Source organism: Octopus sinensis, linkage group LG26, assembly GCF_006345805.1.
Source record: "Octopus sinensis linkage group LG26, ASM634580v1, whole genome shotgun sequence".
Classification (NCBI taxonomy): Eukaryota; Metazoa; Mollusca; class Cephalopoda; order Octopoda; family Octopodidae; genus Octopus; species Octopus sinensis.
Window position 1 is genome coordinate 13643208 of NC_043022.1, and position 12948 is coordinate 13656155.

Consider the following 12948-nt stretch of genomic DNA (forward strand, 5'->3'; position numbering starts at 1 on the left):
CATGATTAATTGAAAACAATGTGAATGAATAAGCTTTACATTTGACAGAGTAATCTGAATGCTAAAGGGTTAATAATCTCTCAATATGATTTTTATATTTTGTTGTTCCTGGGGAGAGTCTTACTGTCTTAATAGCTAACACTCTGGTTCAATTTCCACCTGGTCGTTTTACTTTACTTGTTTCAGTCATTTGACTGCGGCCATGCTGGAGCACCGCCTTTAGTCGAGCAACTCGACCCCGGGACTTATTCTTTGTAAGCCCAGTACTTATTCTATTGGTCTCTTTAGCCGAATCGCTAAGTGACGGAGACGTAAACACACCAGCATCGGTTGTCAAGCAATGCTAGGGGGACAAACACAGATACACAAACACTCACATACATACATATATATATATACACGACAGGCTTCTTTCAGTTTCCGTCGACCAAATCCACTCACAAGGCATTGGTCGGCCCGGGGCTATAGCAGAAGACACTTGCCCAAGATGCCACGCAGTGGGACTGAACCCGGAGCAATGTGGTCGGTAAACAAGCTACTTACCACACAGCCACTCCTGTGCCTATATTTTTTTTCTTCCCAAACTTTCGTTGGTTTTGTAACATTGTCAATGGATGTTGAGTCTGTCTGTTACCAGAGTTGCTCTGATAACGGACAGTCAACATCCGTTGACAAGGTTACAAAAGCAACGAAAATTTTGGAATGGAAAAAATATGAGTAGAAATTGAACATCATCATCATTTAACATCCATTTTCCATGCTAGCACAGGTTGGACGGTTCGACCGGGGTCTGAGAAGCCAGGAGGCTGCACCAGGTCCCAGTCTGATCTGGCAGTGTGTCTACAGCTGGATGCCCTTCCTAACGCCAACCACTCCGCGAATGTAGTGGGTGCTTTTTATGTGCCAGCGGAGTCTGGCAGCGGTCACGATCGGTTGGTGCTTTTAACGTGCCACCAGCACGGAAGCCAGTCAAGGCGGCGCTGGCATCGGCAACGTTCGGATGGTGCTTTTTACGTGCCACCAGCACAGAAGCCAGTCGAGGCAGCACTGGCATTGGCCACGTTTGGATGGTGCTTTTTATGTGCCACCGACACAGAAGCCAGTCGAGGCGGCGCTGGCATCGGCCACATTTGGATGGTGCTTTTTACGTGCCACCGGCATAGAAGCCAATCAAGGCGGTGCTGGCATCGGCCACGTTTGGATGGTGTTTTTTACGTGCCACCGGCGAGGTGGTGCTGGCATCGGCCACGTTTGGATGGTGCTTTTTATGTGCCATCGGCACAGGTAGACACAACAAAATTTGTTCCAGCACATGAATTCACCTGAATCTAGAAAATCAGGCACGAAAACGAAATGATTTTTATAGTTTACTCTTTGACTGAATGAAGTTGACACTTTTTAAATTTATTTGCTTGAAATATTGGTTTTTATAATTTGTCTTTGAACAGCAGGGTGATGGCCCCCAACATCCTCAACAAGCGCCTCAGCCAAGATTCCCACCTGCACACATGGCCCAACAAAGACCACCCATGATGGGGGACCCGGGACCAAGACAACCGGCCATGCGTCAACCAATGCCCCGACAGCCTGCACCACATGCTGCGCCTCTCGCAGCTACAGCTGCTGCTGAACAAAGCGGGGGTGCTGCTGCAGCCCCTGTTGGATCTGGCCGTGCCAGTTACAGAGGTGGAGCACAGCCAGCACCTGTTGGTGGTGCTGAGAGACTGGCGAAAGAATTTGGTAGACTATCCATGAGAACAAGAGATGAATTTGTTGAAACTAAACCTGCAAATTTAACAGTCCGACAAGGTATTTTCGATTTTCTTTTCTTGGTTTTTTTTTTTTTTTTTATAACTATAGTCACTATGACTGAGACTTGTAGCAAATTGGTGTGCTTGAGAAGCCCCATCAAGCTAAGTGAATTGCGGCCGTTGTCAGTGCTGGTGACATGTAAAAAAAATCCAAAAAAACAATGCACTCTATAAGGTGGTTGGTGTTAGGAAGGGCATCCAGCTGAAGAAACAATGCCAAAACAGATGACTGGGGTGTGGTGCAGCTCTTTGGCTTACTAATCCCAGACAGTCCAACCCATGCCAGTGTGGAAAACAGGCATTGAATAATGAGATATTCCATTTGAACTTGACTACTTTAATGGATGAGCATAGGTAATGCTGATGGTTCTGTCATTTGAAATTCTGTTTAATCTCCTCTTCATCATCATCATTTAGCGTCCGCTTTCCATGCTGACATGGGTTGGACGGTTCAACTGGTGTCTGGGAGGCCAGAAGGCTGCACCAGGCCCAATCTGATCTGGCAATGTTTCTACGGCTGGATGCCCTTCCTAACGCCAACCACTCCATGAGTGTAGTGGGTGCTTTTTACATGCCACCGGCACAGCTGCCAGACGGGGCTGGCAAATGGCCATGGTTGGATGGCGCTTTTTACGTGCAACCGGCACGGGGGCTAGGTGAAGCTGGCAACGGCCACGATTGGATGATGCTTTTTACATGCCACCGGCACGGGGGCCAGGCGAGGCTGGCAACAGCCACGATCGGTCGGTGCTATTTACGTGCCACCGGCACAGAGGCCTGTCGGGGCGGCGCTGGCAACGTCCACGTTCGGATATGTTCGCTTACATGCCACCGGCACTGGTATCACAGCTACAATTTCTATCGATGTTGATCTCTTGTGAGATAGAAATCATCATCTTCATTTTCACGTCCACTGTTACTTGTTTATGTGAGTCGAGAGAAATTCGTTAAGTTTGGATAGCCTTGCTGTTGCTAACCTTCACCTGTTTCCTCGCAAGGTGATATTCCATTGTGACCAGACATTTGCTCAAAGTGACATATAGTGGGACTGAACCAAAAACCATATGGTTTAAGCAAACCTCTAAACCACACTGGCCACACCTGTACCAGCAATGTCTTTCAATAAGTAGACCTATAATCTGGTTGCTCTGATCTCCTTTCCAGGTATGCCTCTATTGGCTTGTGCTACAAGCTCTTCACCTTCTTTTGGCATATTTCGTTTTTAATCCTACGCACTCCTCATCCTCATCCAGTAAAATGGAGGCTGTTCTTGCTTCATGGTTCCAGTAGCAGGTAGGACCTGGCTAAATGTTGTTACTAATCTTTTGATTAACGACTCCAATCTGCTAAAGGTTTGTGCTTTCGTAGTGATTTCCACATAGTTTACTTCTCTGTGAGCTATTTAAACCTTAATCTGAATTATACCTGTTGCCAAATAGTTGAATTGATCCATTGAATCCTTGGTCTTCGTGTCCACTTCTTCCATGCTGGCCAAAGTGACAAAACTTCTTGTGGCAGTATTCCACAGCTTGATGCTCTTCCTGACACCAACGTTTACTAAGAGTATTCCATTGGTTTCCTGTGTCACCTCCTCAGCTCTCAGGGAAGCACATGGTCCTCATGTATCCTTCCGGCTGTCCTCAATGATCTTTCCCCTCTATATAAATATATATTTTCTCGGTGCAGCTCCCTAAATAAAGTCCAGGTTTTGGGGTCTTGCCCAGATAATTAAAATGGTTTTGAATCTTTAGTCTAAATGTCGTTAGTGTTAAGACACAAGGAGATACACATGGGAAACAGATGCTTGTGTTCACTTCTTGCTAAACAAATTTCACTCATGAGATATTGATCTCTTGGTCATCCTGAGATTGTTGTACAATATACTTGTCCGAAGTGCCATACTGTGGGATTGAACCTGACACCAGTAGGCTGCAAAGTGGACTTAACTATACAGCCAGTTTTTATTTGGAACATGAAATAGGAGGTTAGATTTTTTTTTTTTTTTTTTAATGTTAAAATCAAAAAAATAATTTAAGTGACAGTGGGAAAATTAATATCAAAAGGTAAAATTTATCACCATTTTAAAAGTGGATGTGTTAAAAAAAAACCCCACAATGTTGTGGTATTTAACACGAAAGAATCTTTCATGTGGTTTTACATCGCTAGTGGGAGACAATACTGGCATCCCCACTGCCAGAACTTCTAGATCAGTGATTCCCAAGGTGGGGCCTGAGAAAATTCAGGTGGGGCGCGGGGCATAGACGTGGGCTGTGAAAATATTTGTACATGACGAGCGGTCATCGCGGGCACAACCTTAGATTTACATGTACTTGTAAATGTGAGTGGACATGGGAAAAGGTGGGGCGTAAAAACTTTTGCTATGAAAAAGTGGGGCGCTGGGAAAAAAGGTTGGGAAACACTGTTCTAGATCATATTGTTGCTATTATGCAAAAATGTCGTAAGTCCAATAAGTTACTTTTTCAGGAAACAAAACAAAAAAATAAGTTTCACCATTCCATAGCGAAACTCTTGTGCTACACAATTTTTGATATCTTGACATCTGAAGCAGCTGGAGATACAACAGTTTGACCAAAAGAACTGGCTATTGCAAGCAGAAATAAATATTGCAATAAACGTGTTTGGACATATGACTGTTTAACATAATGGCAACAATATGATTTTGGCCTTCCTTGGCTTTATCAATGACAAGTAATACTGAAATAGTGGAGAAGATATGATATTGCTATGGGCTTGCTCTAGGCAAGAAGTTGAACATTTTTTTTTTTTTTTGCCCATGAAACTACATGGACCCTAAGTAAGGCATGTGTAAAATTTGAATGAAATTGGTTGTGTAGTTCTCAAGTTTTAGAGAAACACACAGACAGACAAACACACACATTCTCAGTTTTATATATATAAAGATAGATACCTAACTGCTGGAAAAAGCACTAACTGTCCCAGTAGAAATAACCATATGAAAGATTCCCTCGTAAATTTGCAGTATTGTGTGTTCTGACACAATATCCCATTTTTAAGTGGTTAAAACCAAATATTTTGATCATCTGTCATATTCCTTCATCATCCTCTTGTGTTAATTACAGCCTCTCACAGCCAGTCTTGTTGTTTGCAGGTGTGTCCGGCACTCCAGTACAGTTGTATTGTAACTATTTTGAGATCTTGGCTATGCCCCAATACAGCCTTCATCATTACCACGTTAGCTTTGCTCCTGAAATAGAAGGCAAAAGAATTCGCAAGGCCCTCCTCATGCAACATGCCGAGAAGTACTTTGGTCACCTGCACCTGTTTGATGGTATGATGTTGTTTCTACCCCAGAAATTGCCTGATGTAAGTTACCTGTTTTTGGCTTATGAAATCCTTATTTTCATTATCATCATCATCATTTTAATGTCCACTTCTCTCTGCCTGCGTTATGGGTCAGTTGGGAGTTTATTCTGGCAGTGTTTTTATGGCCGAGTGTCCTTACTCTTGCCAGTCCTTACCTGTTTCCATGGAAGGTAATATTTCCCTGTGGAGGCGCAATGGCCCAGTGGTTAGGGCAGCGGACTCGCGGTCATAGAATCGCGGTTTCGATTCCCAGACCGGGCGTTGTGAGTGTTTATTGAGCGAAAACACCTAAAACTTCCACGAGGCTCCGGCAGGGGATGGTGGTGATCCCTGCTGTACTCTTTCACCACAACTTTCTCTCACTCTTACTTCCTGTTTCTGTTGTACCTGTATTTCAAAGGGCCGGCCTTGTCACTCTCTGTGTCACGGTGAATATCCCCGAGAACTACGTTAAGGGTACACGTGTCTGTGGAGTGCTCAGCCACTTACACGCTAATTTCACGAGCGGGCTGTTCCGTTGATTCGGATCAACTGGAACCCTCGTCGCCGTAACCGACGGAGTGCTTCCATAAATATTTCCCCATGGCCAACCAGACATGTTTCCGCAGAATGTTGGAAGTAAATGACGTTCGTTTAAAACATTTGTTACATCAAGACAAGGTGTTACACTTACACATACTTGCATAGGATATATAAGTAATGGAAGGCGGTGAGCTGGCAGAAACGTTAGCACGCCGGGCGAAATGCGTAGCCATATTTCGTCTGCCGTTACGTTCTGAGTTCAAATTCCGCCGAGGTCGACTTTGCCTTTCATCCTTTCGGGGTCGATAAATAAAGTACCAGTTACGCACTAGGGTCGATGTAATCGACTTAATCCCTTTGTCTGTCCTTGTTTAGCCCCTTGTGGGCAGTAAAGAAATATATATAAGTAATGGGTCTCTACAGTTTTCACCTTTAAAACCCACCCCTAAGGCTTTGGTCGACCCAGGGCTATTGCAGATGACACTTGCACAAGGTGCCATGCTGTGGAACTGAACCCAAAACCATGTGGTTGTGAAACAAACTTCTTGCCACTCAGACATCTCTGCTCTTAAATATGATTCACTGTCACTAATGCACGGAAAGATGCTATTTACAGCTTCTAAATATGTTTGCTATTCCTAATATGGTGTTCATAGTTCCTGAACCTGCTGTTCACTGCACTTAGAATATGAAGCTTGTCTTCGTTTAAAAGATTTTGATTATAAAAGTGAAATGAATTTATAAACAGTCCAAAAAATTCAAAGAAACCAAAATATGGTGTCACTGACCTGCTTACATATCTTGTACAGCCCAAACAGTAGCACAAGATTTCCCTCAATATTTTAATTGAAAAAGGACCGAAATGTGATTGGGTCGGCAATTAGTTCTGTTTGTTTTTTTCTTTCTTTTTCTTTTTTAATGTTGTGCTTAATTGTACGACTGTCATAAACTTTTTGCGATAAAGATTTCAGATTTGGAGTATTAACCCTTTCGCTACTGTATTTATCTTGAGATGCTCTGTGTTTCTTTCAATTACTTTAAATATAACAAAGAATTTAGTAAAATAACTTAGTTATCATTCAGCTAGTGTTAGGAACATAAATTGTGACTAAGGTTTGGTGGAAGATTTTAATTCAGAACTTTTTAGAACAAGACATTTGTACTAGAGAGCTGGTTTCAACCGGGTTGGTAACGAAAGGGTTAAAATAGAATTATTTTACTAAATTCTTTACTATTTTAAGACTAAATTGACACAAAGGTAATTCATTTCATCAGAAATATAGTAACAAAAAAGGTGAAAGTGATTTAAATTAACCTTTTAGGATTTACATTATTCTGTTAAAAGTAATGTTTATCTATTCACATGTCTAATTAATAATGCATTATTGTGTAGCTTTGAGATTTTGGTAATCATCATCATTTAGCGTCTGCTTTCCATGCTAGCATGGGTTGGACGGTCCAACTGGGGTCTGTGAAGCCGGAATGCTGCATCAGGCCCAGTCTGATCTGGCAGTGTTTCTACGGCTGGATGCCCTTCCTAACGCCAACCACTCCGTGAGTGTAGTGGGTGCTTTTTACGTGCCACCCGCACAGGAGCCAGACGGAGATGGCAAACGGCCACGAATGGATGGTGCTTTTACGTGCCACCGGCGAGGCTGGCAACGGACACGAACGAATGGTGCTTTTTACGTGCCGCCGGCACGGGGGCCAGGTGAGGCTGGCAACGTAACGTAATGTAAATTATTTTTAAAATTACATTGTAGGATAGGTGTGAGAGGTCAGATCTGTTCAGTTTTAAACATAAAACAGGAAATATTTGGGCTGGATTTGGCCGGTTTAAATACTAAAGCTTAAAGCCTTCCATCAAAGTAAATTTAATTTGTTTCAAACACCATTTTAAAAGCAAATTTTACTAAATTATTTTCAAAATTAATTGAAGCGAAGGCAGTGTGTCTCAACAGGGATCTGGTAACAAATGGGGTTTCGGCGAAGTGTTCTCTTCACTTTGTGTTCTTAACTAAAAGTGAGGTTTCGTATTGTAACAAATTGTGCTCAACTGTTTGAACAAAATTTAATATTTTTTCCCATCTTCACAGAAACTAGAGCTGGTGTCCAAGTGTAATGTTACTGACCAAATTTACACCATCACAGTAACCTGGCGTTGTAAAGTTGTACGTACTTCGCCCACCATTATCCAACTGCTGAACATTCTCTACAAACAGTGAGTAGTGTGTTATTCTCCGTCTAACTTTGATTACACTGGTTAAAGCACGAGGTTGGTACATAGTCTGTACATAGTCCTGGGACGGCCTAAGAAAGACAACACTGAAGTTTATACAGTTCTATATTGAAGGCGGTGAGCTGGCAGAACCGTTAGCACGCCGGGCGAAATGCGTAGCCATATTTCGTCTGCCGTTACATTCTGAGTTCAAATTCCGCCGAGGTCGACTTTGCCTTTCATCCTTTCTGGGTCGATAAATTAAGTACCAGTTACGCACTGGGGGTCGATGTAATCGACTTAATTCGTTTGTTTGTCCCTCTATGTTTAGCCCCTTGTGGGTAATAAAGAAACATATATTGAAGAGAGGAGGAATTATGTACATTATTTATATTTGACGGATATTTGTCCTCATCTTGTTTGTTAACACGTTTCTGCTGCTATGCCCACAGGCATATGGTGTAGTGGTTAAGAGCGCAGGCCACTAACCCCAAGATTCCGAGTTCGATTCCAGGCAGTGACCTGAATAATAATAATACTGATAATAATAATAATAATTATAATAATGTAGAAAAATACCTTAAGAATGAGAACCCAGGTTCGAAATATCCCCAAGACACCTGGTGAAGGCTGGAAGGTATATCAGCCGAAATGCTGTGTTAACAACAAACAAGACGAGAACAATGTAAAGCATTATAGCCATCTCAATGTGGCTAACCACAAAGGGGGGGGGTGTTACTGTAGCTTTTTAACCCCAGGAGATCATCGTCTCCAGCTGGCTTTAGGCACACTATCTGTGCTCTTATTATATTTGCAAAGGGAGGCCATCCCTTTCTCGTAAGCCTAAGTGATACGCACCGGACCGCGGTTTCGAGATTATTGTCTCTTATCAACGGGCGGTAATCCCCAGATCACGATGAAAGACAAGGCCTAATCTCGAAACCGCAGTCCGGTGCATATCACTTAGGCTCACAAGAAAGGGATGGCCTCCCTTTGCAAATACCATAAGGGCACAGAAATTGTGTCTAAAGCCAGCTGGAGACGATCTCCTGGGGCTAAAAAGCTTTGTGGTTAGCCATATTGAGATGGCTATAATACATTGTCGAGCGATTAGTTTACATCTCGTTCTGAGATTTAATAAAGTTGAGAACAGATATCTGTCAAATGTAAATAATGTACTGAAGTTTATGTTGCATGACATACATACAGGGTTATTCAAAAAGAATGAACTGATTTCATTACGCAATATTTTAATAAGGGAAAGCAATAGAAAACTCCAGCTGAGTCCCAAGTATTTACTCACAATCAACTTTTATTTCCTGTCTTACAAGTTTTCGATGTGGCCATCACCTGCAGCACAGGAAATAAAAGTTGATTGTGAATAAATGTGACTTAGCTGGAGTTTTCTAGTGCTTTTCCTTATTAAAATGTTGCTTAATGACATTGGTTCATTCTGTTTGAATAACCCTGTATATTATTTCACTAAAACAATGAACTTGAGTATACATTCTCTGCCTAATAAAGTGGAGCTTGCTTTCAACAGATAAACTCAAGGCTGCTGCATGATGTTGAAGCTTTTTCCACTGCTAGTCTGTGGAGCAGTGGTTTTCAACCAGGGTTCCGCCAGTACAGTCCAGGGGTTCCGCAAGAAGTTACAAAAATGCTAAAATCGGCAGTAATTTTTAATTCTCCTGTGCAGATATGTATGCATAAGACAATTAAATTATTGCACAGGGTTTCCTCGAGCCAGTGGAATGCTTTCTTGGGGTTCCGCTCCAGTAAAAAGGTTGAAAAGCACTGGTTTAGAGGCAGGAATCCATACACTCATTTTCTCCCTTCTCTCTTTGTTTTATGTAAAGTCAATCTGGTTAGTAGTGAGAAGGTTAAGACAAATTCTACTCAATGCGACATTAATTGTAGAGAATTCTTTGTAAACTTTTGGTGACTATTTTTCAACTGTGTTAACAAAATCACAAGGCAGCTGTCAAGTGAGCTTGCAAGGTGGGAATTACATCATCATTTAAGGTGGCGAGCTGGCAGAAACATTAGCACGCCGGGCGAAATGCGTAGCCATATTTCGTCTGCCGTTACGTTCTGAGTTCAAATTCCGCCGAGGTTGACTTTGCCTTTCATCCTTTCGGGGTCGATAAATTAAGTACCAGTTTCGCACTGGGGTCGATGTAATCGACTTAATCCCTATGTCTGTCCCCTCTGTGTTTAGCCCCTTGTGGGTAGTAAAGAAATAGGTATTTCATCTGCCGTTACGTTCTGAGTTTAAATTCCACCGAGGCCAACTTTGCCTTTCATCCTTTCGGGAGTCGATAAATTAAGTACCAGCATGGCCACAGTCAACTGACTGAAACAAATAGAAGAAAGAACCTCCTTGCGTGAACCTTACATGTACACAGCAAACACTTGAATATTTAATTCGTCATAAGATTTATCACTGTGAAAGTTTTGTGTGATGATTATGTGTTTATCAACTAAAACTAGCAGTATCGCCCGGCGTTGCTCGGTTTGTAAGGGAAATAACTATAAAGCATTTTTAGAGAGTTATAGCCAAAGAATAGCAAAAAAATGCATTAAAAATGGGGGGAAAATGACGGTAAATTTTTTTTTAAATCGTTGACTCATCGTAGACATTTTTAGAGAGTTACTTCCCTTATATAATAGCGAAAAAATGCATTAAAATGGAAAAAAATGATGGCAAATTATTTTTAAAATTGTAGACTCATCGTAGACGCGCGCTAATACCCAGAAGGGCTCGATATGAATCACGACTATAAGATACCCGGTTTTGGTTAAACTGCACTGCAAAATGTGGGAGTAGTTGGGAATCTAAATTGTAGGCGACAGACACACAACCTTACTTTTATATATAAAGATGTGTAATTGTTTGTTATGTTTCTTTTTCAGGATTCTGTCTTCATTACATTTGGTTCAAATTGGCAGAAATTATTATTCCATTCCGGATGAGATACCCAGAGACAACAAACTGGCACAAACCCACAAGTAATATTTTTATTCAAACATTCATATCTCTTCATATCTTTTACTTATTTCGCTTTTCGGACTGCATCCATGCTAGGATGTTACGTTAGAGGGTTTTTAAGTTGAACAGATTAACCTGTCCCACTTCTCAATGATAATAATAATTTTACTAAATTCTTCATTATTTTATAAAATTAATTGAAGCCAAGCATATCAGAGAAATATTGTAGTGAAAGTGTTCAATAGTTCTGGTAGAATTGTCTCAAAATTACTCTGGTCTTACAGGGAAAATCTGAAATATAAAGTTATTTAAATGTCCCCATATAGGCACAGGAGTGACTGTGTGGTAAGTAGCTTGTTTACCAATCACATGGTTCCGGGTTCAGTCCCACTGCGTGGCATCTTGGCCAAGTGTCCTCTGCTATAGCCCCGGGCCAACCAATGCCTTGTGAGTGGATTTGGTAGACGGAAACTGAAAGAAGCCTGTCGTATATATGTATGTATTTATATGTATGTGTGTGTATGTGTTTGTCCCTCTAGCATTGCTTGACAACCAATGCTGGTGTGTTTACGTCCCCATCACTTAGTGGATGCAAAAGAGATCGATAGAATAAGTACTGGGCTTACAAAGAATAAGTCCCGGGGTCGAGTTGCTCGACTAAAGGCGGTGCTCCAGCATGGCCGCAGTCAAATGACTGAAACAAGTAAAAGAGTAAAGCACATCAGAGAAATATGGTAGTGAAAGTGTTCAATAATTCTGATAGAATTGTCTCAAAATTACTCTGGTCATACAGGGAAAATCCAAAATATAAAGTTATTTAACCCTTTAGCGTTCAGATTAATTTGTCAAAAGTAATCCTTATTTATTCACATTTAAAAAAATTTATCTGATATTATTTTGTACCTTCAAGATAGGAAAGATGTAATTGCTTATTTTTGGAGTGACATTGCTGGGTAGGTGTGAGATGCATGTTTTGGCCAGTTTGAGCATAAAATGTGTAGAATATTTGGGCCGGATACAGCCGGTTTAAACACTAAAGGGTTAAATGTCCCCATATAAATGAATTTTTAGCTAATAATGTTGTATATTCAGTATCCGTGTTTAAACTCATAATTTTGTCTACTTTCATTTCTTCTTTTCGTGTAATATTTAACCATTAGTTTCTGCTGTTGTTATATGAAACAATTGAATTGGATTAACCGAAAATTTTTTTTAAATGTCAGATTTTGAATCATAAAATATGTTAGGTCCAGTTTCCCCTGAAAGCTCTAGAGAAGCACTATTCTAAAAATTTACATAGATTCTGTTTTCTCTCTGAAAATATCAAAATGTTTTATCGTATGTCCCAACATGGTTTACACATTGGGAAATTGAAATGGCCTGGTTTGAAGTTCACTTTAGGTTAAGCTTCAGTGATTATCTTGTACTTGTTTCATTCATTCATTGGACTGTGGCCATGCTGGGGCACCTCCGTGATAGATTTTCATCAAACAATCAACCTCAGTATGCTCTGGAAATCAAATTTGATGACTGGCATCCGTGCTAGCGGAACTCTAAGAGCACCATCCGAGCGTGATCGTTGCCAGAGCAGCAAACTGGCTTCCGTGCCAGTGGCATGTACAAAGTACCACTTGAGCGCGATCGTTACCAGCGTTGCCTTACTGGTACTTGAAAAAATATTCGAGCAAGATCATTGCCAGTGCCGCTGGACTGGCTCCTGTGCAGGCGGCACGTAAAAAACACATTTGAGCGTGGCCGTTGCCAGTACCACCTGACTGGCTCTCGTGCCGGAGGCAAGTAGAAGCACCCACTACACTCTCAGAGTCGTTGGCGTTAAGGAGGGCATTCTGCTGTAGAAACTCTGCAAGATCAGATTGGAGCCTGGTGCAGCCATCTGGTTTGCCAGTCCTCAGTCAAATCGTCCAACCCATGCTAGTATGGAAAGCGGACATTAAACGATAACGATGATTTTGAATTAAATACAAATTTGCGAATGCAAGCTACTTCAGGTGCTTTAGAGTTCTATAACAAACACTATCTTGGAATGAGATAATTTGGTA

The 12948-nt window shown here is 41.5% G+C and overlaps 1 protein-coding gene across 2 annotated transcripts in view; it reads left to right on the forward strand.

The window, feature by feature from the left end:
• LOC115224768 (piwi-like protein 1) overlaps positions 1 to 12948 on the forward strand; it is a 54045-nt gene that overhangs the window by 13812 nt on the left and 27285 nt on the right. For both annotated transcript variants that reach the window (XM_029795676.2, XM_036513845.1), the window contains 4 exons: positions 1449 to 1809; positions 4942 to 5156; positions 7775 to 7899; positions 10813 to 10908. In XM_029795676.2, the coding sequence (XP_029651536.1) occupies positions 1449 to 1809; positions 4942 to 5156; positions 7775 to 7899; positions 10813 to 10908 (797 nt within the window). The remainder of the gene's footprint in view (positions 1 to 1448; positions 1810 to 4941; positions 5157 to 7774; positions 7900 to 10812; positions 10909 to 12948) is intronic.